This window comes from Melospiza georgiana, chromosome 18, assembly GCF_028018845.1.
Source record: "Melospiza georgiana isolate bMelGeo1 chromosome 18, bMelGeo1.pri, whole genome shotgun sequence".
In the NCBI taxonomy this organism is placed as follows: domain Eukaryota; kingdom Metazoa; phylum Chordata; class Aves; order Passeriformes; family Passerellidae; genus Melospiza; species Melospiza georgiana.
In genome coordinates, this window is record NC_080447.1 from 10,128,398 (window position 1) to 10,150,279 (window position 21,882).

At 56.5% G+C, this 21,882-nt stretch overlaps 2 protein-coding genes across 4 annotated transcripts in view; both read left to right on the forward strand.

Annotated features, from left to right (window-relative positions):
- SRRM4 (serine/arginine repetitive matrix 4) overlaps window positions 1-6,205 on the forward strand; it is a 45,283-nt gene extending 39,078 nt beyond the window's left edge. For all 3 annotated transcript variants that reach the window (XM_058036770.1, XM_058036771.1, XM_058036773.1), the window contains one exon: window positions 509-6,205. In XM_058036770.1, the coding sequence (XP_057892753.1) occupies window positions 509-749 (241 nt within the window). In that variant the 3' untranslated portion in view covers window positions 750-6,205. The remainder of the gene's footprint in view (window positions 1-508) is intronic.
- Window positions 6,206-8,564: 2,359 nt separating this feature from the next.
- On the forward strand, window positions 8,565-12,037 carry HSPB8 (heat shock protein family B (small) member 8). The gene is made up of 4 exons (XM_058037077.1): window positions 8,565-8,599; window positions 8,693-9,350; window positions 10,388-10,451; window positions 11,292-12,037. Exons 2-4 carry the CDS (start codon window positions 8,972-8,974, stop codon window positions 11,449-11,451), a joined length of 603 nt encoding a protein of 200 aa, XP_057893060.1. The 5' UTR covers window positions 8,565-8,599; window positions 8,693-8,971; the 3' UTR covers window positions 11,452-12,037.
- Window positions 12,038-21,882: the final 9,845 nt, after the last annotated feature.

The window sequence follows — 21,882 nt, forward strand, 5'->3', positions numbered from 1 at the left end:
TGCCAGAGGAGGTTTCTCCAGGAGACCGGGTTCCCTGAGCCTGATCAGCAGGCCCTTCCACCCCTCCTCTAGAGCTTGGGCATTTCCAGCTGGAGGCAGAGGGAGGATGGAGAGGGTCTCAATTTACAATAGCTGAAGGGAAAAAAGAAGATTAAGTAAGACTAAGAGCAGGGACTTAGGTGCCAAGAGCATTCTCTCACAGGTTTTTATTTCACCCTGCCCTGTGGTAGGTGTCCCACAATGGAAAGAGTCAACTATTGACTGTACCCTTCATGCAGAGGGCTCTTTGGGACAACATCAAGTAGACTGAGTGGCTGGGATTTCCCCAGGGCTGTGGGGGTGGGTGGTTTGAATCCCAAAGCCCGTCAGCTACCTGATCTCTTTTTCCTTTTAAACAAACACAATCACATTTTTGGGAGTATTGCCCAGAGCGAACAGTGCTTTTTGGAGATTTGGCAGTAAGTGCGTCCTTGTGCTGCTGCTAACCCGCATCTCTGTGTCCCCACAGTGCCCGCAAACGCCCCATCCCCTACTACCGTCCCAGCCCCTCCTCGTCCAGCAGCGCCGGCAGCTATTCCTCCTGGTACAGCAGCTTCAGCCGCTCCCCGAGCCGCAGCCGCAGCTACTCCAGCTACCGGACGAGCCGCAGCCGAAGCTGGAGCAGCAGCCGGAGCTCGGGCCCCAGGAGCAGCCGCAGCAGGAGCCGGAGCTATGACTCAGGAGCCAGCTCCGACAGCCTGCGTCGTTAGGGAGTGCCGCTGCTGGCTGACACCGGGTGCCGGCGTCACCGCCACATTCCTGGCATTCTCCGCTTCCTTCCCACCTACCTGGCCATCGATAGCAATCATCCCCGATACTGACGCGGTGGCACTGCCGGGTCCCCCTTCCCCGGCTGCGAGTGAGAGCCCTGGAGCGCCTGGTGCAGCCCCTCCTCCCCGGCGGAGCGGGTCCCAGCTCCCCAGGCCAGGCTGGAAGAAGGGTCGGTGCTTTAGAGAGGGTCTGTCAGCTCAGACCTGCTCCATCCTCCCCGATGCTCCCATCTCCCCATTGCTACTGCTCTCCAGAGCACTACCAGCAGTCCAAAGGAAAGAACTCTGCTCCTTGCTCTTCTGACAAACCAGGAACCAACAAATTAACTTCTGCTGGAGAGACAGACCCAGTTGGGGAGGAGTTTGCTGGAAAACTTCGGTGATGGGTGGGGGGATGGCTGTCCCCACCAAGGCAAATACCAGGTCCTTTGGGTCTTTCCTCCAGAGCTGCTGCCCGCTCTGCAGAGAAAATATTTATTTTTTGCCAGTCAGCCAGTCCCTGCTATAAATAGAAGGCTAGAAATCCCTCCCAATGTACTTCCTGGGGGAAAAAAAAGCCTGTTTGCTCTTTCTCCTGCCCTTTCCTACCAGGCAGCAGCACCTTTTGCAGGGTTGTTTTATCCCCCCAGCACTGAATTGCTTGCAAACCACCTGCTGAGGTCTGAAGCAGGCCTGGGGCTGGTGGGGTACAAGGCAGAGGGGAGGTGGTGCCGTGCTGTGCTCCAAGGGCCAGGCCATGCAGGGGAGACAGGGCTGTGGGCTTCCCCTCTCGGAGGAGCCTCAGACAGGTTGGGTTGAGGTTCTTCTGCAGGGAGCATTGCCCTTGGAGTGCATTGCTGGTGGGACCAGAGGGAGGTGCAGAGATGGCAGTTGTGGGGTGCAGTCAGAACACACAGGGTTAAAAGGGCATTGCAAGAGCCAGGGGACCCCCATTCCCCTTCCTCAAAACACACAGCAGGATTCCAGGCAATCCTGGAATTCCTCCTTGAGCCCCTCTGGCTGTCCCGGGGCAGCATCAGCAGCACAGCTGCAAGGCCAGTGCCAGGCTGCAGCAGGATGCACCGGTGCCCCAGTTTGTTACTGGGAGGCTGGAGCAGTGCAGGGGGACAGGAAGGGCCCCCACTAATTGCCTGTTTTGCCAGGGAGCCACAGGCTGCCCTGGGCCCTGGGGTTTTGTCTCCGTGCCAGCCCAGCTGCCTGCGCAATTACTGTGTTTTGCCGGGTAACAAAGGCTTCTCCCAGCACAGGCTGAGCTGGTGCCGAGGAGTTTATTTCTCTTACAACACCTGGGTGCTTAGAGACGCTAATTTGGGCTTAAGACTTCCCTCCCTCCCTTTTTCCATCCCCTCCCCTTCCATCCTGCATGGTTATTAACGAGTTTGGGCTTAATGAGTCAAGGAGGTGTGTGTTGTTTAAGTGTTAGAGAAAAGGGCTGAGTGCAGCCACCATCTGCAGGAGGAGAGGGGCTAGAGAGGAATGCAACCCACTCCCCATCTACAGAATTACCTACAGGCCCCTGGCAGCTGGAAAAGGGACAAAGCAGAAAGGGGAGGAAGGCTGAGTGCCATGAGCTGCTGTGGTGGAACTGGATGATTGCCTCAGCAAGCCTATAAATCTGTTATCTGCTGGAAAGTACAGCAGCACAGGCAGGGATTCCATCTGGGTGGTACAGGAGGAAGTTTTATGTCAGGGACTCTTTCCCAGGATCTTTCCTGATGGCTGGCTCCCCTTGTCCTGTGCCTTCAGTGGCCAAAGCTCCCCCTTTTCCCAGACCCTCATCCCTCACCCCGCTTGCTGCAGACAATGTGAGGATGAGGGGGCTGAGGCAGAGAGCTGGGCACTGGTATGGTTGGTGGCTTAGTGGGGATGGGTCCAACCTCTGGAAAGGCCCTTTCTAGGATACAGAGAGAAGTGCTCCTGGCAGGGCTGAGCAAATGCTCCAGGGATCAAAGACAGGATGCCACTGCCCTCCCTCCTGTGCTGGCCCCAGCAGCGGCCCCTTGGCCACCCTCTGCAGCAAACTCCCTCTCAAAAGGGCTGAAAACCTCATGCTTCTTCCCCAAAGAGTCTCTCCCAGTCTGATGCTGAAATGCCCCATCCTTCTGCTCCCTGGGAAGATCCAAAGGCAGTGATGGGATCCCAGACCTCCCCAGCTCTCCCAGTGTTTCAGGAGCACCCCCTGCCCCTTGGCACCCTGTAATGCACATGTGGAGCTGCAGCAGGAAGCAGCGAGCCCGGAGATCCAAAACCACGGAAGGAAAGGAAAGAAGAGGGGCTTTGTGCAACTGGTGTAAATACCAAACTCACACTGACTGGAATCCTCGTGGCTGGGGACAGATGATGGAAGCACCACGGCAGGGTTGGCAGCACCCACCCCGTGTGGGTCAGGAGATGACCCCAGGGGTTGTGTGGGGCAGCTCCTGCACTCATCCAGCTGATCCCTCCATCAAGGACTGCCTCTGCCTGTACAGTCCGTGGCAGCTAAACGCTCCTGGGGTTTTCCCAAGCAGGCTTGCATTGGAGTAAACCTCTCTAAATTATTTATTTATTTATTTATTTAATATTATTATTATTCTATTTTTAATTGTATGTCAGAACGGACCAGTATTTATTTATCCTGATTTCTTTTTTCTAACGTTAAGTTATTTTTGGATCTGTTTGTTTGTTCAAATGTATCCATGCCGCCGGTCTCGTGTAAAGGTTTACAGCTGTGGCCCCTCTCAGTGAGGTGGCCGGAGGAGTGACAGCCACTCCTGCTGCCACCGTGTCCCTGTGCGCTCTCACGGGACACACGAAGGGACGCAGGGCAGATCTGCGCGCTTTCACCTTGGAATCTCGGGTTTCTCATTAGATCCGTGCAGGAATGCGATGGGTGTGAGCGCAGAATCGGGTCTGGGACGCGTCGGAGGTGACAGCGAGGGTCTGCGTGGCGGTGCCACCAGCGGCCGGGAGCCAGCTGGCCCCGCGCTGTTTGCCTTGGCTGTGCCGGCAGCGCTCAGCCCGACACCCGCCCGCTCCCGCAGCCACCGCCGCGGATGCCAGGACTGCCCTGCCGCGTTCATCCCTGCGCGCTGACCCACCCATGGGAAAACAAAGGAGACGAGACTGTGAGAAAGCGATCCCCGCGGAAGGTCCTTGCAAAATCCAGCCTCTGGTGACGGATCTGATCAAGGCTCTGTGTGTATGTGTGTGTGTGCACATGTGCATATACATGTGAGTTTCCCTCGGTGTTATTTATTTTTTTAACTTATTTAATATTTTTAGTACAAGCTTTAGTACACCCTTCCTGTTAGTGGACAGATGGGGTTTCTGTGGGTTTGTGTGAAGCTGTGAGTTTTTCTGTCTCTGTGCCTTTTGCCAGTGCTTTTTAAATTTTTTTTTTTTAAGTTGTTTCTCTCATTCACTGCTTTTATGGATTTTTTGCTCTGCATCCAACATCTGAGATTGCTGCAGGTGCTGCCTGCAAAGGGCAGGTTCACCTGGAGGAAAAGCAGCTGGGTCACTTTGGTGTTGGTGAATTGCTGTTGTGGTCAGGCACACAAGGGGTGTTCAGGGCTGGCCACAACATCAGGATAATATCTGGGCTGGGTTTGGGGAGTCTCACACTCAAAGGCTCTTTCCCAGCCATGATTTTGAATCATCCCACAAGCACCCCTGCTGCCTTTCCCTGGCAGAGCCCATGTCACAGCACTCACTCCCAAATGTCCCTTTGACCCTGGAGCCATCAACTCTTCCCATTCACTGGACCTGCCTTGGCTCTGGGTTTGTCCCCCCCGTCCCAACCCCACGCTCCAGAAAATCCAACACCATTTCTGCAGGTTTGCTGGGAAGCAAAGACAAGGGATGTTTCAAATCACTGTTCTTCTGTTCTTTCTTCATCGGTTGCAGCACTCGGCTGAGCTTTGCTTTATGTTAACTGCAATTTTCTCAATGTTTTTGTTGTTTTGGGGACTGAATTTGTACCAAACTTGTCTGCAACAGCCAATCACTGTTATTTTGCTATGCATTGTACATATATTGAACAGGCTGAGAGGACTTGGCCTCTATTTAATATTTATTTCTTCTATTTATTGAGCATTACTTTAAAAAAGCTATTTGGGTGATGCTGTTGGGTCCATGAAGGCAGGAGCCTTTGAAGTGGTGCCAGATATGTTGGAGAGAGGAAGGTAAATTTGGTTCATTTGGACCTCACCACCAGTACTTAGAGAGGAACCTCATTGTGATGGAGATGGGCAAGGCAGGGGAAAACTCTCCATTTCCTTGAAGCAGCTTCTGTTGACAAATCAGATCCCCCTGGAAATGAGTGGGGACTTCAGAGGTGACAGCCAGCTCTGGTGGAGGAATAACCCTGCTCCTCTTCCTCTGCCATGTGGCACAGGGCTGCCATCACCAAAAATCCCTGGAGTTCTCTGATCTCCCACTGCTGGTCCCCTCTTCCCTCTGGAGGTTGGGGACACTTGTCACCCTTTGGATCAGTGAGGAGGAAGGGAATAGGATGGAAGTGACTGGCCGTGGTCTCCACCAGGAAGGAAGGATGCCCACCCTGCCCCATCCTGAGACCCTCGTGCTGTGCCCTGCTTTGCCCCCTTCCCCAGGCTTTGTGGCAGTAGCTTTTCCCTGATGTGAGCTCAGTAGCTAGCAGGGCTGGGAGGCCTCCCCTGCTGTGTCCAACTTGCTGCAGGCATCCTCCCCCAGCTTTGAGAAGAGCTAAAATGAGATGTGCTGAAAGTCCCACCCTGCCCCAGCATCGCTCCACCAAGGCTGCAGCCACTGCTCTGCTCACTCAGGGAGGTGTTTGTGCTCCTGGGGCAGAGCTGCCTGTGCTGCTGAGTGTGGACACAGCTCCAGTGCCAGCCAGTGAGTGCCAGTGCTGGGCTGCTGGTGCCCAGCCTCGGGCTCCTGGGGTATTTGAGAAAGGGGCAGGTTCAGGTGCCTAAAGGAAGACTTTGCCCTTTAGTGTCCAGTGGGGTTTTATTACCTCTTCACCAGAGAATAAATCATTCTCATCGCTTTGCTGCAACCTGGCAGTTTACACATGACTGGGAGGGTCTCCAAAGCAGCAGTGTCATGGTCAAGCACCCCAGCTTTTGGGCTATTGCCCAGAGAACAACACCCTCACCAACCCAGGGCAGCTCTCCACCTTTGAAACTCGGGGAATGAGCAAAAGATGTAGAACAAAAGCCCAGATGTGAGAAAAGCCAGGAGGGAAATGGTGCCTCTGTTCTCTGCCTGTTGGTTGATTCCACCCCCACCGACACCGGCACATCTGTTGGTTTGAGTTCACTGTAAAGCTCCCCTTGCTCTCCATCCACTTGTGTTCTGTATCCTTTAGTCTTCCTGGGTGTTTGAGTTGTTAGCCTGGTTAGAAAAAGGTTCCAATAAAGGTTTGGACAGTATTTCCTTTGCATCATGTTCCTTTTGCATACAAGTGCGTGCGGTGGGATATTTCGGGTTGTTTCAGCTGCTCTGCAGGGAAGGGCATGTGCCTCCACTCCCAGCTGCTGAGGACTGGCTCCTCACGGCACTGGCTGAAGCAAAAAAAAGTTGTGGGCTAGTATTTCTGGCAGCTCTGCTTTCCTGCTGGGCCAGGCTCCTGCTGCCCTTTGCCAGGCCCTTGGATCCCCCCACCCTGTTCAGGCACCGGGAGCCCAAGGCAGAAATGTGCCCATCTGTCCCTGGAGGTCACACTGGGCTCACCAGTGCTCTCCTCGGGGCTGTGCCCTTCCCTTCCTGCACAGAGTTCCCAAGCCACAGGCTCCTGCCATTGGCACCTTCTGGGCAGCTGCCAGGGGCAGTGGGGATTCTCCAGCACCCTGAAGTCCCCCAGGGGAGCAGCAGCACTGGGCCATGTCCCCATGTCCCCATGTCCCCATGCTCCTCAACAGGGCTCAAATGGGCACCCAGGAAAGGTCTGGGCAGGGCACAGGTGGGGACACGGGGCAGCATCCCCAGGTGTGTGTCAACCCAGAGGAGAAGGGGGGCTGCAAGGGCACTCCAGGCTTCCCAGAGCTGATGTGGGGTGGCTCGGGGTGGGAGGCAGCCGGGAGGATTGGAATGACAACAGGAGCTAAATTGGGATGGCCCAGAGAGGGTGAGAGCAGGCGGGAGGAGGGGACGTGTGACTAATGGGGATGAACAAGGCGACAGAAAGAATTCCTGGCCGGGGAGGGAGGATGGCCTGGAGCTATGTGGGCAATGTGGGATGGGGGATGTTGTGAGGCTCCTGGAAACACGGCGGGATCGTGGGACTGCCTGAAACCTCCTCGGGGCTTGTCCCTCTCACCCCGTGCGCTGCTGTTTGCCCAAGGGGGTGGCAGGGCTGGCTGCTGGGGCGATCCTGCTCCCCAGCCAATCTGTGCCCAGCTGAGCTCATGCTGTGTGTCAGTGACCGCCAGGACTGCCCCTGTACTGTCACCCACGGGCACCAGGAGTCCCCGGGCAGGCAGAGGCAGCCGAGCAGGACAAGGGAATGGACGGGGATGCTCAGTCCCTCCAGCAGCAGCTGCCTCCCCACACCAGGAGTACTCAGCTGGCACCTCCAGGCATCCCTCCGGACCCCAGGGAGACCCCTGTGTGTCCCCATGCTCGGGGGGCAGCCCTGCCCTAGCCAAGGAGAGGCAGCTCCCCGTCCCCAGCGTGATTAATGCCACGGAGCCACCAGGGGCTCCATCCCTGAGCGGCCTGTGCTGCATTAAAGCTGCAATTACTTCCACAGAGTCCATTAGAAAAATTGCAGATGCTGGAGAGAAGGAGCAGGATGCAGAGCCAGGATGCGGCATGAGGAAGTGCCAACGTCACCCTCATCGATCACATCCCATCCTCCAGCGCTGCCCACCGGCGCCGTGCCCGGACCGCCTCCATGGGGACCCCATCCGTGCCAGCCGTTCCCCGCCCGTGGCCGGGCTCGGGCCGTGGCCCCGGTGATGCTGGCTCGGAGCTGCCCCTCCAGCGCTGCTGCCGCGCCCCTTCCCACCACAGCTCGCAGCTCGCAGCCCGCTCCCGCCGCTGCCCTGTAATTACGGGCCCGGCCGCGGCTGTGATTAACGCCTCGCCCTGCCCGCACCGCGATTGCGGCAGGGCCGGGGCATGCGGTGGGGCCAGGAGGAGGATGAGGAGGATGAGGAGGATGAGAAGGAGGCAGGTGCTGAGCAGCGCTGCTGCTGCCCAGGGTCCATCTCCTTCCTGCAGTCAGGGGATGCTTCTCCGGGCCCAGCTGGTGAAGATGGCCAGAGAGGCATCCCGGAGAGGCTCACCCTGTGCCCCTGCCCCAAACACTGCCCACACACCCCCGTGGGGTGCCACTGCCGGGGGTGCCAGCAGTGGGTGACCCATTTCCCGGCACGGCGGTGCCCTGGGGACACGCGGCTGTACAGTGAGGGGAGCAGCTCGCTCAGCGCCACCGCGGTATTTTTAACAGGTGACAGCGGGGTGAAAGCAGCCAGCCCCGGCTGAGCTTGGGGGCTATTTTGGGCGGGCAGAGCAGCGGGAGGGGGCGGCAGGGGCTGGGGCAGCTGCCGAAGCGCCGCGGCCCCGTGGCAGCCGGGATCCTCAGCAGAGGTCAGCTGCCACTGCCCAAATTCTCCTCGGCTGTTTCATCCTCTCCAAAATACTCGGCTGACAGGGCAGGACTTGCAAAACACACACCCCCCTCCTCCGAAATCCATATAAATAGTACTCGCCCAACGGCTGGAAGGTTAGAGAAGTTTCTGGGCTCCAGGCTCAGGCATTTATTGCAGCTCTCACCCAGGAGCAGCAGGGAAAGTTGCACATAAAGTGCTGGAGAGTGAGAAGTGAGAGAGAAGCTTTTTAATCTCAGGATATTTGGGTTTATTATTTTTTTTTTTCCTCTCTCCTGACAAGAAGTTTTATTTTCCTCTCCCCAGTCCTGGGATCGCAGCCAGACAGGAAGCGTTTTCTCGCGGCCAGAGAGCTCCCTCCGTCCTTCCTGCGCTCCTCCGGCTCCCGGTGATTCAGCCCGAATTGATTTTCTCCTCGTCCTTCACCTGGTGCCGGGCAGGAGGCACCGTCCCCGCGCACCCGCGTCCCACCCGGCGTGGATGCGCCTCCTCCGGGACAGGCTCCCGGGGGAAGTTTGCAGCCAGGAGCAGCCGCACAGAGGCTGAGAGCCGCGGGGACGCGCTCAGACCCCTCGGAAGGCAGCCATGGCCGACAGCCAGCTGCCCTTCTCCTGCCACTACCCCGGCAGGCGCAGCCTCCGCGACCCTTTCCGGGAGCCCGGCCTGACCTCGCGCCTGCTGGACGATGACTTCGGCTTGTCGCCCTTCCCCGGGGACCTGACGGCGGACTGGCCCGACTGGGCTCGGCCCCGGCTCACCACCACCTGGCCGGGCCCGCTGCGCGCCGGGCTGGGCCGCACGCCCCCCATGGCCCCCGCGTACGGCGCCCACTTCGGGGGGTACCCCGAGAGCCGCAGCCCCGCGCCCTTCCTCCGCGAGCCCTGGAAGGTGTGTGTCAACGTGCACAGCTTCAAACCCGAGGAGCTCACCGTCAAAACCAAGGATGGCTACGTCGAGGTGTCAGGTGAGAGCCAGGGCGGCGGGGAGGTGGCACTGCCAGCTCAAGGGATTGCCGCAAAGTGCCAAAATCGCCTTTGTTTTAAGGGGGCGGCAGGACCCCCTGTTTGGGAGCAGGGGAGGGCTGCAGCAGGGCTTTGGGGCATCTCCAGAGGCAGTTTGGGTGTCACGGGGGGGATCTGGCTCACAAGCCGTGGTGGTTTGCTGCCAAAATGAGGAAGGACACGTGTCCTTTGGGGTAGATCTCCCTGCTTTGTGCCCTGGCTGGCAGCACCCGGAGCCAGCAGCCAAGAGGGGCCCCAGCTCTGCTCGGTTAATTATAGCCAGGGTGAGGTCGGCACGGAGGGAGATTCCCTTTAAAGGGGCCGAGGGAGAGGCTGGGAGGAAAGGAGCAGCTGCTCGCAGCCCCCAGCCCAGCCTGGCTGGGTCAGCCACAAACACATCCCTGAAATGTAAATTAATGCCGGGAACAGTGGGTGGGGGGTCCAGCACTTTTGGGGTGCCCACGACTGCCCTCAGTGTCCCATCAGCCTGGCAGTGACATTCCCATTGTCCCTGGGTCCTCCGGGCTGGGATCACCCGGGAGGGCTGGGGGCTGCCACCTAACACAGCTCTGAGTGTTTGTTGGGAGCTCACTGCAGCACAGGGGGACAGCCACAGCTCGGGGGGGTCCAGGCAGCCTCTGGCTGATGCTCCAGGTACAGGAACACCCAACTTGACAGAGGGGTGGGAAAGAGCCCATCCTTGGGGGCGAGGCCAAGGGGAATGCTGCCACCAACAATGGTTTTATTATTTGTTTATTATCTTAAGCCCCAGTTCTTGGCAGCCTGTGAGACCCCAGTTTTCCACTGGAAATGTGGCTGTGCTGTGTCTAGCATCGCCTTCCCCACATGGAGAGGCTTCCTGAGCCCTCCCCAGAGAAAGAGTTTGCACTGGGACAGGGAAACAGCTGCTCGGAAAACTCTCCTGTTGGGTTTAGTTGTTGTTGTTTGTTGGGGGAAAAAATAATAAGGTGCTGATGTGGGGTGTTGGCCTTCCCTGCAGGCAAACACGAGGAGCAGCAGGTGGAAGGAGGGATCGTCTCCAAGAACTTCACCAAGAAAATCCAGTAGGTACCGGCTGGTCCGGCCGAGCTCTGCCAGTCCCCGTGCCCCAGCTCACACACGCAGGGACTGTTCCATCCCAAAATCTGCTCCTCTGCAGCACCTGCCTGGCCTCCCCGGGCCGCGGGGTGATCTCCCAAGGGAAAGAGAGGAGGAGGAGGCCCTTTTTGAGGCTCTATCAGTGTTCTCCATGCCCGGGGGTGTGGGGAGGAGGGGAGCGGGGAGGAGGCGAGCCCGGGAGCAGCGGGCACGGCGGGCGGGCTCCATGCCGGCGCATCCCCGCATCCCCATGATGTCAGAGCGATCGCTATCGCCGTGCCTCACCCGCGGCTCGCTTTGGCAGCAGCACCGCCAAGGCGAGCCCCGACCCACGCGGGGGGCAGGTCCCACCCGCGGGGCTCGCACGGGGTGAACAGCGAAAAGCACCGGAGCCCAGGGCATGGGAAGGGTTTCCTCGGCTGGCAGCGGCTCCGCTTTGCTTTTCCAGCCTGGAGGAGCGCTGTGCGTCCCGAGCTCCCGCGGGGAGGCTGGGGCTCGCTGCTGCCGGGCGCTCGGGCTCCTTTTACGGGCAAGGCTGGCCGGGATTTTCTCCTGCCCCGCGCGGCGCTGACATCCCGTCAAACACATCTGCCGGGAGATTAAACAGAGCTCCCGCGGGGCCAGGAGCCCGCTCCAAATACCCCCCGCACATTCCCAGGCTCTCCAGCAATAACAGAGGCTTTGCCGGGGCGCCGGGGCTGCTGCCACCCCCTTAGAACACCCTTGCCACCCCCTGGGCTCCAAGGGTCGGGATGCGCCGGGAACGCAGCGTCCTAACCCGTCCCGTCTCCCCTGCCCCCCTGCAGGCTGCCCTACGAGGTGGATCCCATCACGGTGTTCGCCTCCTTGTCCCCGGAGGGGCTGCTGATCATCGAGGCGCCCCAGATCCCCCCCTACCAGCAGTACGGCGAGGGCAGCGGCGGCAGCGAGATCCCCGTCGAGAGCCAGGAGGCCACCTGCACCTGAGCCGGCACCCCCGGCACCCCCGTCCCTTCGTCCCCTTCCCCTTCCCCCGGTCCCTGCGGCATCCTGACAGCCTCGGGCAAGGGTGACGGGTGCCGCTGGCTCGCAGGGATGATGGCAGCACCCGCCACCCCCGCCGAGAGCCGGGGCACGCACCGGGTGCCAGCCCACCGCCCCCGAGGGCTTCTGGCGCCCTGAGTGCCGCCAGAGATGTTGTGCCCACGGGGCCAAGCAGAAAGGATGCTCCTCCTTATGGTTATTGTTTGTTCCGAGTCGCTCGGATGGGATATTTATAATACAATAGCAAAAAAAGGGCCTGTTTTTTTTTTTTTTTTTTCTTTAAAATTGACATGGAAACCTGTAGCTCTGCGTCTTTTCTCCTCCATGAGTTGGTGGTTTTTTTTTTTTTTTAAACTACATCTCTGGAAGGACACGCGTCTGGCGGCGTGGCCTCCATCCTGAGAAACGGTCTGCGTGCTTTGAACGTTGGTTTGGGGTTTTGGTGTTGGTTTTTTTTTTCCTTATTTCCAAAGAGAATTTGTGCTTTTACTTGTCAGACCTGAGGAATAAAACCCAGTTGATGTTCTTAGCCTCTGCTTGTCTCAGCTGAGCCGGTGGGGCTGTGGGAGGGTGGTGGGGACAAGGGGAACGTCACTGTGTGCCACATCCCAGCTTGTCACAGGTTATCCCCATGAAGGCAAGGACAAGAGAGATATGTGGGATGCCTGTACCAACGAGGGCCTGGCAAGGACCATGGGCTCATCGTGGCCTCAGGGGGTTGAAAATGTTCTTCCTGCTTGGAGATGCTAAGCCAGGCTGTGAGTTGGGAAAGTTGGGTTTGCCCCATCACCACATCCATCCCACCATGCCAGCTTCCCACCTGCACAGAAAGCACTTCCCAAATGGTGTCTGCTGGGCTCTGGGCACAGCCCTAGAACCATTCCTAAAACCATTCCTGGGGCAAAGCCCCATTTGGTCACCCACTGCAGTGCCTGGCTTAGCAAAGCCCAGCTGCTGATGGGAGGCAGGAAATTTTCCATCAATCTCTGCAGCACCTGGGCCAGGCACCCGGTTTTCCATGTCAGCAGGACCTCAGAGTTAAAAATACAGCCTCACATGTTTGCTGTGGCTCCTCTGGGAGGTGGTTACCAACAACACCCACCACGTGCTGCAAGCCCTGGCCCAGCACCTCGTGCCACCAAGGCACCCACGGGCCAGGTCGAGCAGGGGAACCTGGGCACTCTCACCCAGCTGTGCAGAATGTATTTAACACCCAGCAGCTGCTCCACAGCTGGGACCCCCTGATGGTGCAGAGCAGAGCCAGCCCCAAGCTCAGCCTCTGTGGCTCTGCCAGCCAGGGCTGTGAGCACAGCAATTTTTATGAATAAAATATAATCCCCGAAATGCGATACCCACAGCGGCATGGAACGCCAAAAAGTCATGAGTCACTGCTCCAGCCCTGTGTCCTTGTGCCACTTGGAGCTGTCAGGCCCTGTGGGTGACACCTCGTCTCCAGCACAAATTGTCCTTCCTCTTCCTCACCCCTTCAGAGAGTTATTTTTATCAGGCTTTTGAAAAAATATCCCCAGGCCCAACCTCGGTGTTTTCCCCTTTCCCAGAAGGACCCCAGGGGTTCCTGGGGACACGCTCAGGCCCAGCACTGGGCTGGCGGTCCCTGCGCCCATATCCTGGCCCTGCACCCATATCCTGGCCCTGCACCCTGTCTGGAGGTCCCTGCACCCATATCCTGGCCCTGCACCCCTGTCTGGCACAGGATGGTTCCCTGAGCAGGGCTGCAGGTGCAGGGGACCAGCTGTGACTCCACAGGGAGCTGCCAGGGGGAATGAGCCACAGCTGAGCCACTCTCCCATCCCAGGGTATTTGGGGAGGGCCCCAGGCTGATGCAACACTAGTGCTGGGACAAAGGGAGCCCCGGGCTCAGCTCTGGGGCTGCTGCACTCACACAACAGCTCCTGCTTCTTGTTCCTGCTGATCCCGCACTTTGGGGGTGAGTTTTGTTTTTCTTTAATAGCTTTTTGCTTTATTTGGTTCTGCTTTCTGATGAATTCCTTAATAGAGTCTTATAAAAGCTGTTGTCAGCTGCATTAGCAATAATTTCCTAATGGCTGGGGTTGGCATTGGCAATTAGCACTAAGGACCTCTTCCCTGGGCAGCGTGCTCGGGCCTGTGCAAACAGCAGCTTCCCAAGCTCCTGGATGGTCTGGAGTATCACATCCTAATGAAATAATTGTAACTGCAGATCCTGAGGCTCTTTTCAAGTATGATCTGATTACCCCTGCGAAGGAGGTTTTAAACAAGTAATCCCCGGTGGCGTTTCTGCAAATGCAAAAATTGGTTTGGAAACACTGGGGCAAAATGCAAAAATTGGTTTGGAAACACCGGGGCACTCCTGCAGCAGCCTCTCCCCTGTGTCTGAGGAGAGGGGTGGGATCTGTGCCTTTCTGGGGCTCCAGGGGAGCAGAGCTGGGGCTGTGGGCGCTGGGAGCAGTGTGCTCACCCTCCTTCGTGTGTGAGGTGTGGATTTGGAGCCTCCAGCCCCACAGCACTGAGCAGTGGAGGCCTCTGTGCAGTGATATCACATCTGTGGGTTTGGGGCAGCTCCAGCCCATCAGGTGTGTCAGAACACATCGTGGCTCGTGGCTTAGAACAGCTCTAAGGGACAGCCTGTGACTGAGGGCATCCCATGGGTGGGTCTGACCCTGGGGCTGCCTGAGGGGGCCCAGGAGGGGCTGAGATCCTGGTTCTGCATTTTGGGACCTCTCTCACTCAAGGCAGGAAGGGCAGGGCTGTGATTATCAGCAATTCACACTGCATGGGGCAGCCCAGCCACAGCAGCACCTCCCTGCCAGCCCTGTCCCTCATTCCAGGGGGAGAGTGCTCCCTTTTTTTAGACTCCCCAATATCCACATCATCCAAATGATTTTCACTGCTGGAGGAGACAGAGGAGCCATCCTAATGTGGCCTTTCCCAGGCTGCACCAATGCTGCCAACACAGCATCCTGCATGGGGAGGAGACAGGAGCAGGCGCTTGGAAGATTTTGTTATTTTATTTTCTCTCTTAGAAGCCAGTTCTGATCAAATACGCAAACAGATCTGAAAGAGCTGCTGGGATTAAGTAGTTTGAATGCTGGGCAATTTGTAACTGGTGGGGCAGGAGGAAGGAGAGTGCCTGTTCCAGAAAAGCAGTTCTGGGGTTGGGGCTGAGGAGGAAACCCAGCAGCTCCTGATGCATCCCAGGACCATGAGCTTGCAAGGTTCCCTCTGAGGAGTGCCAGCAAAGCTCTCCTGGGCAGCTGGAGGGAGATGTGGTCCATGCAGCTTTTGTGGTTTGGGTTAAATTTTTGGTGATCCCTCCTGCAGCACAAGTGGGTGATCACCAGTGCTGCCAGCACAGGGCTGGAATGGGCTGGTGGGGAGGGCTCAGCACCATGAGATAAGGGGCTGCATCATGGGAAACTGCCCTTGCAGGACCTGCTGCTGTGAGGGGCTGAAGGACGTGAGGAGATAAGGAAAAGGTCACCCAAGCCGTGGGAGGACTCTGCAGGGTGGCAGGAGGCTCAGGAAAGCTCCTGCCTGTGTCCTGCTGTCTGTCCCCAGCAAGGCAGGGACATGGGGCCTGAGGGGTTCTGAGTCCTGCTTGCACCCCACCAGGGCTGGGATGGGGAGCACGTGGCTCCTAGCAGGGCACCAGCTCCCAGCCTGTCCCAGAGGATTCATTTTCCTAAAATGGAAGCAAAAGCTGAATTGATTTATTTTGGTTGGCAGCGTGTGGAGCTGGGTAAATAATCCACAAGAAGCTCCAGAGCTGTCCAGATCCACCAGGCACCTCCAGAGACCCGGTCCCTTCTCCTAGAACAGGGTTCATCTGATTTTCCAGCTGCCCAGCCCCTGTGGCAGGAGCAGGAGGTGGCTGGGCAGAGCTGTGGCCATCCCTGCTCTGGGGAGCATCACCATCACTGACTCCTGTGCCCATGGACTGGCACACCCTTGATGTCTCATTGCTCCCTGTTGGATCTTGCTGTGGGGTCCTGGGGTGCCCACAGAGACCCTTTGTTGTTTCATGGGGCTGTTTGTGCCTTCCAGCCCCTCTGGGAGCCTCTGCACATGCAGGAGCCCAGCCTGGCTTCCTCCATCCTCCTCCTCCTCAGTCCCTGGGGCTGCAGGGCCCCCAGGCCACGTGCAGCTCCCCAGGCTCTCCCCTGACTCCGTTCCCGCTCCGGCTCCATCTGGGTTTGCACGGGGGATTTGCTGTGACACTTCCAGGAGATTTTCCCTTCCCAGGGCCCTCTGGAGCATCCCTGGCTCCCCAAGGGTTTCTCACTATTTCTCACACAAATCTCAGCTGCTTCTGTTCAAGCCAGAGAAAATATCCTGTGAGCACCCAGGTGTTTCTGTGCTGGAGCTGAAGCCATTTGGGGGTTTTCATGTTTCTCTCTTTGGGAGTTTCTCCCCCTTTGGAGGTTTTGCTTTCGCGAAGTTTTTTGTCTCTACTTGCAAAGCAAATCTCATCTGCTTCATTTTGGATGTCTCCAAAGGGAATTTGGCCACGCGGTGGCTGTGGGGACAGAGAAGGAAAAACTTACTTTTTCTTCTAATGGACGAACCCAATGTCACAGAAATAACCCACCTGACCAGATGGCCTTTCTCTCCCTTCCAAACTAAAGGCTGGAAAGCCACGAAATGGCCCAGCCACCCCTGGGAGCAGCTCAGGAAGTTCCTGCAGCTTCACCCATCCCAGCAGAGGGGAGGGGAGGAGAGATCTCTGTGGGTGAATTAATTCTGATCATGGCATCGTGTCCTGGCCCCCTCCAGCAGCACAGACCCTCCTGGGTGGGCAGTGTGGGTGACCCTGGCGTTGAGCATCCCTGACCAATCCTTAGAATTGCAGCTGCACCTTCCAGGCCCCAATTCCCTGCTCCAGAGCTGCAGCCAGAGGAAGGAGAGTTTCCTCCTATTTGTTTTCTTTTGTCAGTCTTTAAACCCAGTTGCAAATGCTGCTGATAATTAAGGAGACTCTTGCCATGTGGGTGAGGTGCTGAGGGGCAGCCTCCTGCTCCCAGCCAGATGCTCCCCAGCAAACCCATCCTGGAGGAGAGGGAAATTCTGCCTTAATTTTGATCCTTTCATACTCCAACAAAAACCTCCCTATCCGAGGCAGCCTTGGAAACCTTTCCTTATTAAAAGACCTCCTTGAAATGCATTGTCGCAGCCAAGGAGGGTGGTTATGAAGCACAAAAAGCCTGCAGAAGAGCTCATTAAAACAATAAATTACAACTAATTAGAATAAATCAAGCTAAATCATCTCCAGTGGGAAGGTAAAATGAGGTGTGAGTGAGTGGTTTTAATAAGGATGGTGCCAATCCCCAGCTCCCCTTTAAAATGATGGTGAGTCCTTCTGCAGCAGTAATCCTGCTGCTGGGACCAGGGTGGAAAACACAGATGAACAGAGGAAAGGGGAGCTGGAAAACACAGATGGACAAAGAGGGAAGGGGAGGTGATGGCATTTTTGTGTCCCAGCCTGAGCTGCCTGTCCCTGATTGCAGTGGGTTTGGGGTCAGCACAGCACCCACAGAGGCTCACAGAGGTCAGGGGGTTTGGTTTGCTCACTTTGGGGTTTATTTCTGTTCAATTTGTGATGCACAGAGTGGCTGTGGGGTTCTGCTCCTCTCCTATCACTTCATCACCACAGCCACAGCAAAATGACTTCTCTGCATAATTAGCAGTGAGCTCATCGCAGCCGCCTTGGCTCCAAATCATTTCTGCTCCGGCCTCCAAAGAGAAAACTGCTCAAAACAAGGAGGGGAGGGAGGTGTGGGCTGAGTCCCCTGCCAGGGCCAGGCTGCAAGGTGCTCCTGCCCTTGGAACCAGGAGGTCTTCAAGGTCCTTTCCCTTCCAAACCATTCTGTGGTCATTGAGCAGATCTGTGAGCTGCCAAAGCAGAAGGTTGATGCTGAAGAGGGAGAATCACTGCTGAGAGCACCTGGAAGGGGGCTCAGCTCTGGGGAGCACAGAGCCCAGAGCCAGCAGGGCAGTGAAACCACTGCTCCTCGAGCCTTCCCTGGCTGCCACCTCCCTCTGAGGGATCAGCACTGCTGCAGAAATGTATTGGTTTCATTAAGCTTAAATGATTAGCTCCAGGCCTTGATAATGATACTTAATGGATCTAATATTTTTGGGGGTGATGATGCTGCTGTATACAGCGTGTATATCATTAATAACCTTCTTTAAACCTCCTTGCTTGCTCTGCCACTAATGATGCTCAAACCCTTCTTATGTCTAAGCCCAATTAGCTGCCAAGAGAGAGGCTTTGTCCCCTGGAGGATGCCTGGCTGTGCTGGGAGGAGGATGCTGAAGGTTTGGGCAGGAGGATGGTTGGGTTCGGTGGCTGGACCCTGCAGGGGGGTCAGGGCAGCCCTGGTGGTTGAAAGCCTTGGGATGGCTTTGCTCTGCTCAAAACCCGTTTCCCAATCCCACCCAGAGTTCTGCAGGGGGGTTAACACCACTCAGGGCCTCCCCATGTCCTGGGTTTTGTCACCTCTTGGTTTCTGTAGCTGAGGGTGGTGATGGCAAACCCTCCTCAGCCTTTTCCTCAGGGGATGATGACAGATGCATCGAGGGCTCTGTTTCCTCAGGGAAGATATCCCTGAGTCTAGGACACATTACTCCTCTGTGGTCCCCATGCTGGGTGCAGCCAGGTGGAAGAAGGACTATCACCAATGTCTCCATGCTCCCCCTGAACCTTTCCATCACCCCTGGGAGGAGGAACCAGGCTTGGCTGCTTCCCTGCTCTTTCTCACCCGAGCCTCCTTCCCATCCTCCTGTGAGCTGATTAATCCATTAGGATTAACCTCTCTTTAACTCCTTGATTAGCTGCATTTTAAAACTCCATTTGTTTTCCTTTTTACATCAAGCTGGAGCCAAAAAAAGAGGGCAATTTGCAGCAATACTGATTTAATGCAATTTCTGAAAATCAGGGTGAGCGTCGGGAAGGCGTGCTCAGCATTCCAACTCCTCCCAGCACACTGCAAGGGGCTCCATCCTGCTGGAGCCAGATTTGGGAACAGCACCACAGAACCAGCATCCACCTGATCCCCGGAGCTGGTTTCTGATGGCATTGGGGCAATCCTGAGAGATGCATCCTGGTTTCAAGGTGTTGTTGGGGAAACTGAGGCTCTTGTGATGTGCTGTGGGTCCCAGTCCCACAGGGACAGCCCATTTCTCCACTGCAAATCTCCCTGATTTCCCTGGACTGTATGTGGCAGAAATTGCTCAAGACAGGGCTTCTTGCTCTAAGATGAGGCAGGATCATGGTTTAGATCCATCCAGGTTTGATCTGCCAGATTTACCAAACCCAAGTTCAGTCCATGCCCTGAGTGAGCTACCAGACCCCTCAAAAATCTGGGGGGTTTTTGATGACACAAACTTTCCTTGTCTGTGGCAGGGGTCTGGCTCAGTGTCAGCTCCAGCTTTTCCTATGGGACCCTTCTTTGCCATGCAGGAGCCATGTGGGAACAATCACTGATATCTTCAAAAAGAAGCAAACCTCCTGGCTGTAGACCAAAATCTCTGCTGTTCAAATGCCTGTGTGTGCCTTCCCTGAGTGTCCCAGTGGGAGGGAGTGACTCCTCCATCCATCCTGGGGCTGTGGGACACAGGCAGCATGGGGATGTGCTGGGGTGAGCAGTGCTGTGGTAGCTCCATGGTGGGGGCTCCTTGGACCCCCTGTTCTGGTTTCTCCCCATTTCTGAGCCCTGTGGTTCTCCCCATGCAGCCACCCCCTGTCCCAGCTCATCCCCTGCATGAACTGGCTGCTCCAGGGGTTCTCTGCTGTGTTTATGGGATTATTGAGCTCTAAACTCTGACACCAAACACCCCTGGCCTGTGCTGAGCTGTGTTAACCCATTCCTCTGGCTGGCAATCCGTGTTTGAGTTGGGATCCTTTCACAGGCTCAGGGAGCTCAGCAAAGCCAAGGCTCAGAGCTGGGTTCTGTGGTGGCTTTCTCACCTGGCTTAAGGGCTGGGAGCGGGATGCTGAAGAAAATGCCTTCCCTCTTCTCTGGAGCTGGATTTTTGGGGCTGTCTGCTCAGAGCAGCTCTCCCTGCAGTTGTTTGGGGTGCCTAGGAAAGGCTGAGAGCAGCAGGGACATCACTGGAACCTTTCTCCTCCTCCAGACTCCCCACTTGCAGGATGTTTGTCAGGACCTTTGAGAAGTCTCGAAGGTTTTGGAGCAGTTCAGTGTGTTTCTAAGCTATTTTGGGGTGCCTGAGTGGGAAATACACATGATGAACACGTGTGCCACCGCCTGCAGCTCCAAGTGTTCAGGCCAGATCTGCAAGGGAAACTTCTTCCCAGTGCTGAAGCAACACAAGACAAAACCAAGCAGGAATTGGTACAAAACCAAGCAGAGAGCTTTGCCTTGTAGGACTGCAGCTCCCAAAGCTGGGCCCCCCCTGCACGGGTAGTGTAGGAACAGGGAAATTCTCTCAGGAGCTGTCTGGGAGCTGTCAAAATATATCATAGCTGCTGTTGAGGTTTAAAAAGCTTCACGCTGATGCACAATTTAGGGGAAGCATCTTGCATTTCCATAGATGTACAACAAGATTTTCTGAAATTGCAGTGATATGAGAAAACATCTTTTAAAGTGGAACCCAGATGGCGGGAGGAAATTGTGCCGTTTGAATTCTCTTCAGATAAATCGAAGCTAAAGGGATGTTAAACATTTTATAGGTTTTTCCTCCCCCCCACACTTCCACCACCTGCTACTGAAATGACATGAGAGGAGCCATCAAACTGTGGGATCCTTATGGGAAATGGCTTCATCTGGGGGCGTTTAACACCCAGAGATCCCAAACCCAGCAGGGTCAGGTCAGGGCTCCCTGGGAAGAAGGAGCCTTTTGGGACAGGAGTTTCTGCAGGGGCTGCCCAAAGCCTTTTCCAACAAATGAGCCATAAGCAAACCTTGGCTGTCAGGGGTTGCAGTGGGAGTGCAATGCCATGTCTGGAGCTGTATTTCTCCTTGGAAAGCCACCTCCTGCAGGATGCAGAGACCCTCACGTGCACCAACAGAGCGTTTGGCTGTAAATCCCCCTAACTGCAGCCATGCCCAGAGCTGTTCTGCCTTAGGGACAGGCTCTCCGTGCCTCTCGGAGGTGATGTTTCAGAGCCTCCCCAGCAGCAGGCATTTCCCTCGCAGGTGCTTTTTGTTTTCCTGCTCCTTGGCGTTCGCAGCGAGCAGCATTTTCGCTCCTGAGCTAAATCTGTCGCTTTGTCTCCAGCGGCTGCCAGGCTCTAAAGCGCTGGCACCTCTCGGAAGCACCCGGGGGACAAATGCCAAGGATTACACACCGTGCTTGCTGGGGGAGGAGGAACTGGCCTTTGCGGCTCCTTGGGTTTGTTTTGAAAGTAAAACGAGCCTGTTTACCCGGCTGTTTACCCAGGCGGGCTGAGTCACAGCCCTGGAAGCGTGTGCGGGCAGGTTTGTCCCCTCGGACGGGTCCCACTTCCCGGGGACGGGCTCAGGGGACACCGTGAGCAATGGCAGCAAAAATTCCGGCCTTGGTTGTGCTCCTGCTGGGCAGGATGCAGGGGATGACAGGGGAGCAGGGCTGGCATTCCCGGGTAGCCTCTTCCCTGTCCATCCCTGCTTGTGCTGGAGGGCAGCCTCAGTGATGGGGAGCACCTGCACCCCTCAGGAGCTGCTGCTTCCATCCCCATCCAGGCTGGTCCCCCCGGGGCAGTTCTGCCTCCAGCCCATCTCTGGACAAGCTATTTTTACAGACTCCTTTTAAAATTCTTTCCAGCGTTGTGGGATTTAACCCCGGCAGATGGGTGCATCGGCAGGCAGGGTGGTGCTCCCCATGGGTGGCGAGGTGGCTTTGTGCTTAACACTGAGGGGAGGTCACTGCCAGGGCACGTGGTTGTATTTTTATAGAGCGCTTCCCAGCTGGGATCTGGCTTAGATTTTGGGAGAAGAGACCCTGGGCAAGATCCCAGGAGCTTTTTTAAAGGGCTGAGCCTGCAAGGAGCACCTGCTCATCCCCAGCGTGGGCTTCCCAACTCCCAGCAGATCTGCAGAGCCCACGGGGGCTGGGACTGGGTATTTTTAAACAACCTTGGCCGGGCAGGCTCTGCCTTTTGCTGTTCTCTCTCCCTGCAATTCCGGAGTGATTTGGAGGGAGCCATCCTGCAGCTCAGCTCCTGCAGCTGAGGGTGTGCAGCCACAGCACCGCCTCCTTTATCTCAGCATGGGATGCTCTGCAAATATCCCAATCTTCCCTCCAAATTGCTCCCAACACCAGGTTATTTTGGAGAGGGGGAGCTGCTGTGTTATCTATTATACCCACAAACCCAGATAATAATAGTGATGCCGTGTGGTGGATTGCTGTTAATGTAATGAGGCTGTCTCTTGTCCC

Excerpts from the sequence above, each read along its gene's own strand:
- HSPB8 (XM_058037077.1), top strand. The coding sequence starts at position 8,972 with ATGGCCGACAGCCAGCTGCCCTTCTCCTGCCACTACCCCGGCAGGCGC. Across the intron at positions 9,351-10,387 it reads TGGCTACGTCGAGGTGTCAG|GCAAACACGAGGAGCAGCAG; the intron begins GTGAGAGCCAGG and ends CCTTCCCTGCAG. Across the intron at positions 10,452-11,291 it reads AACTTCACCAAGAAAATCCA|GCTGCCCTACGAGGTGGATC; the intron begins GTAGGTACCGGC and ends GCCCCCCTGCAG.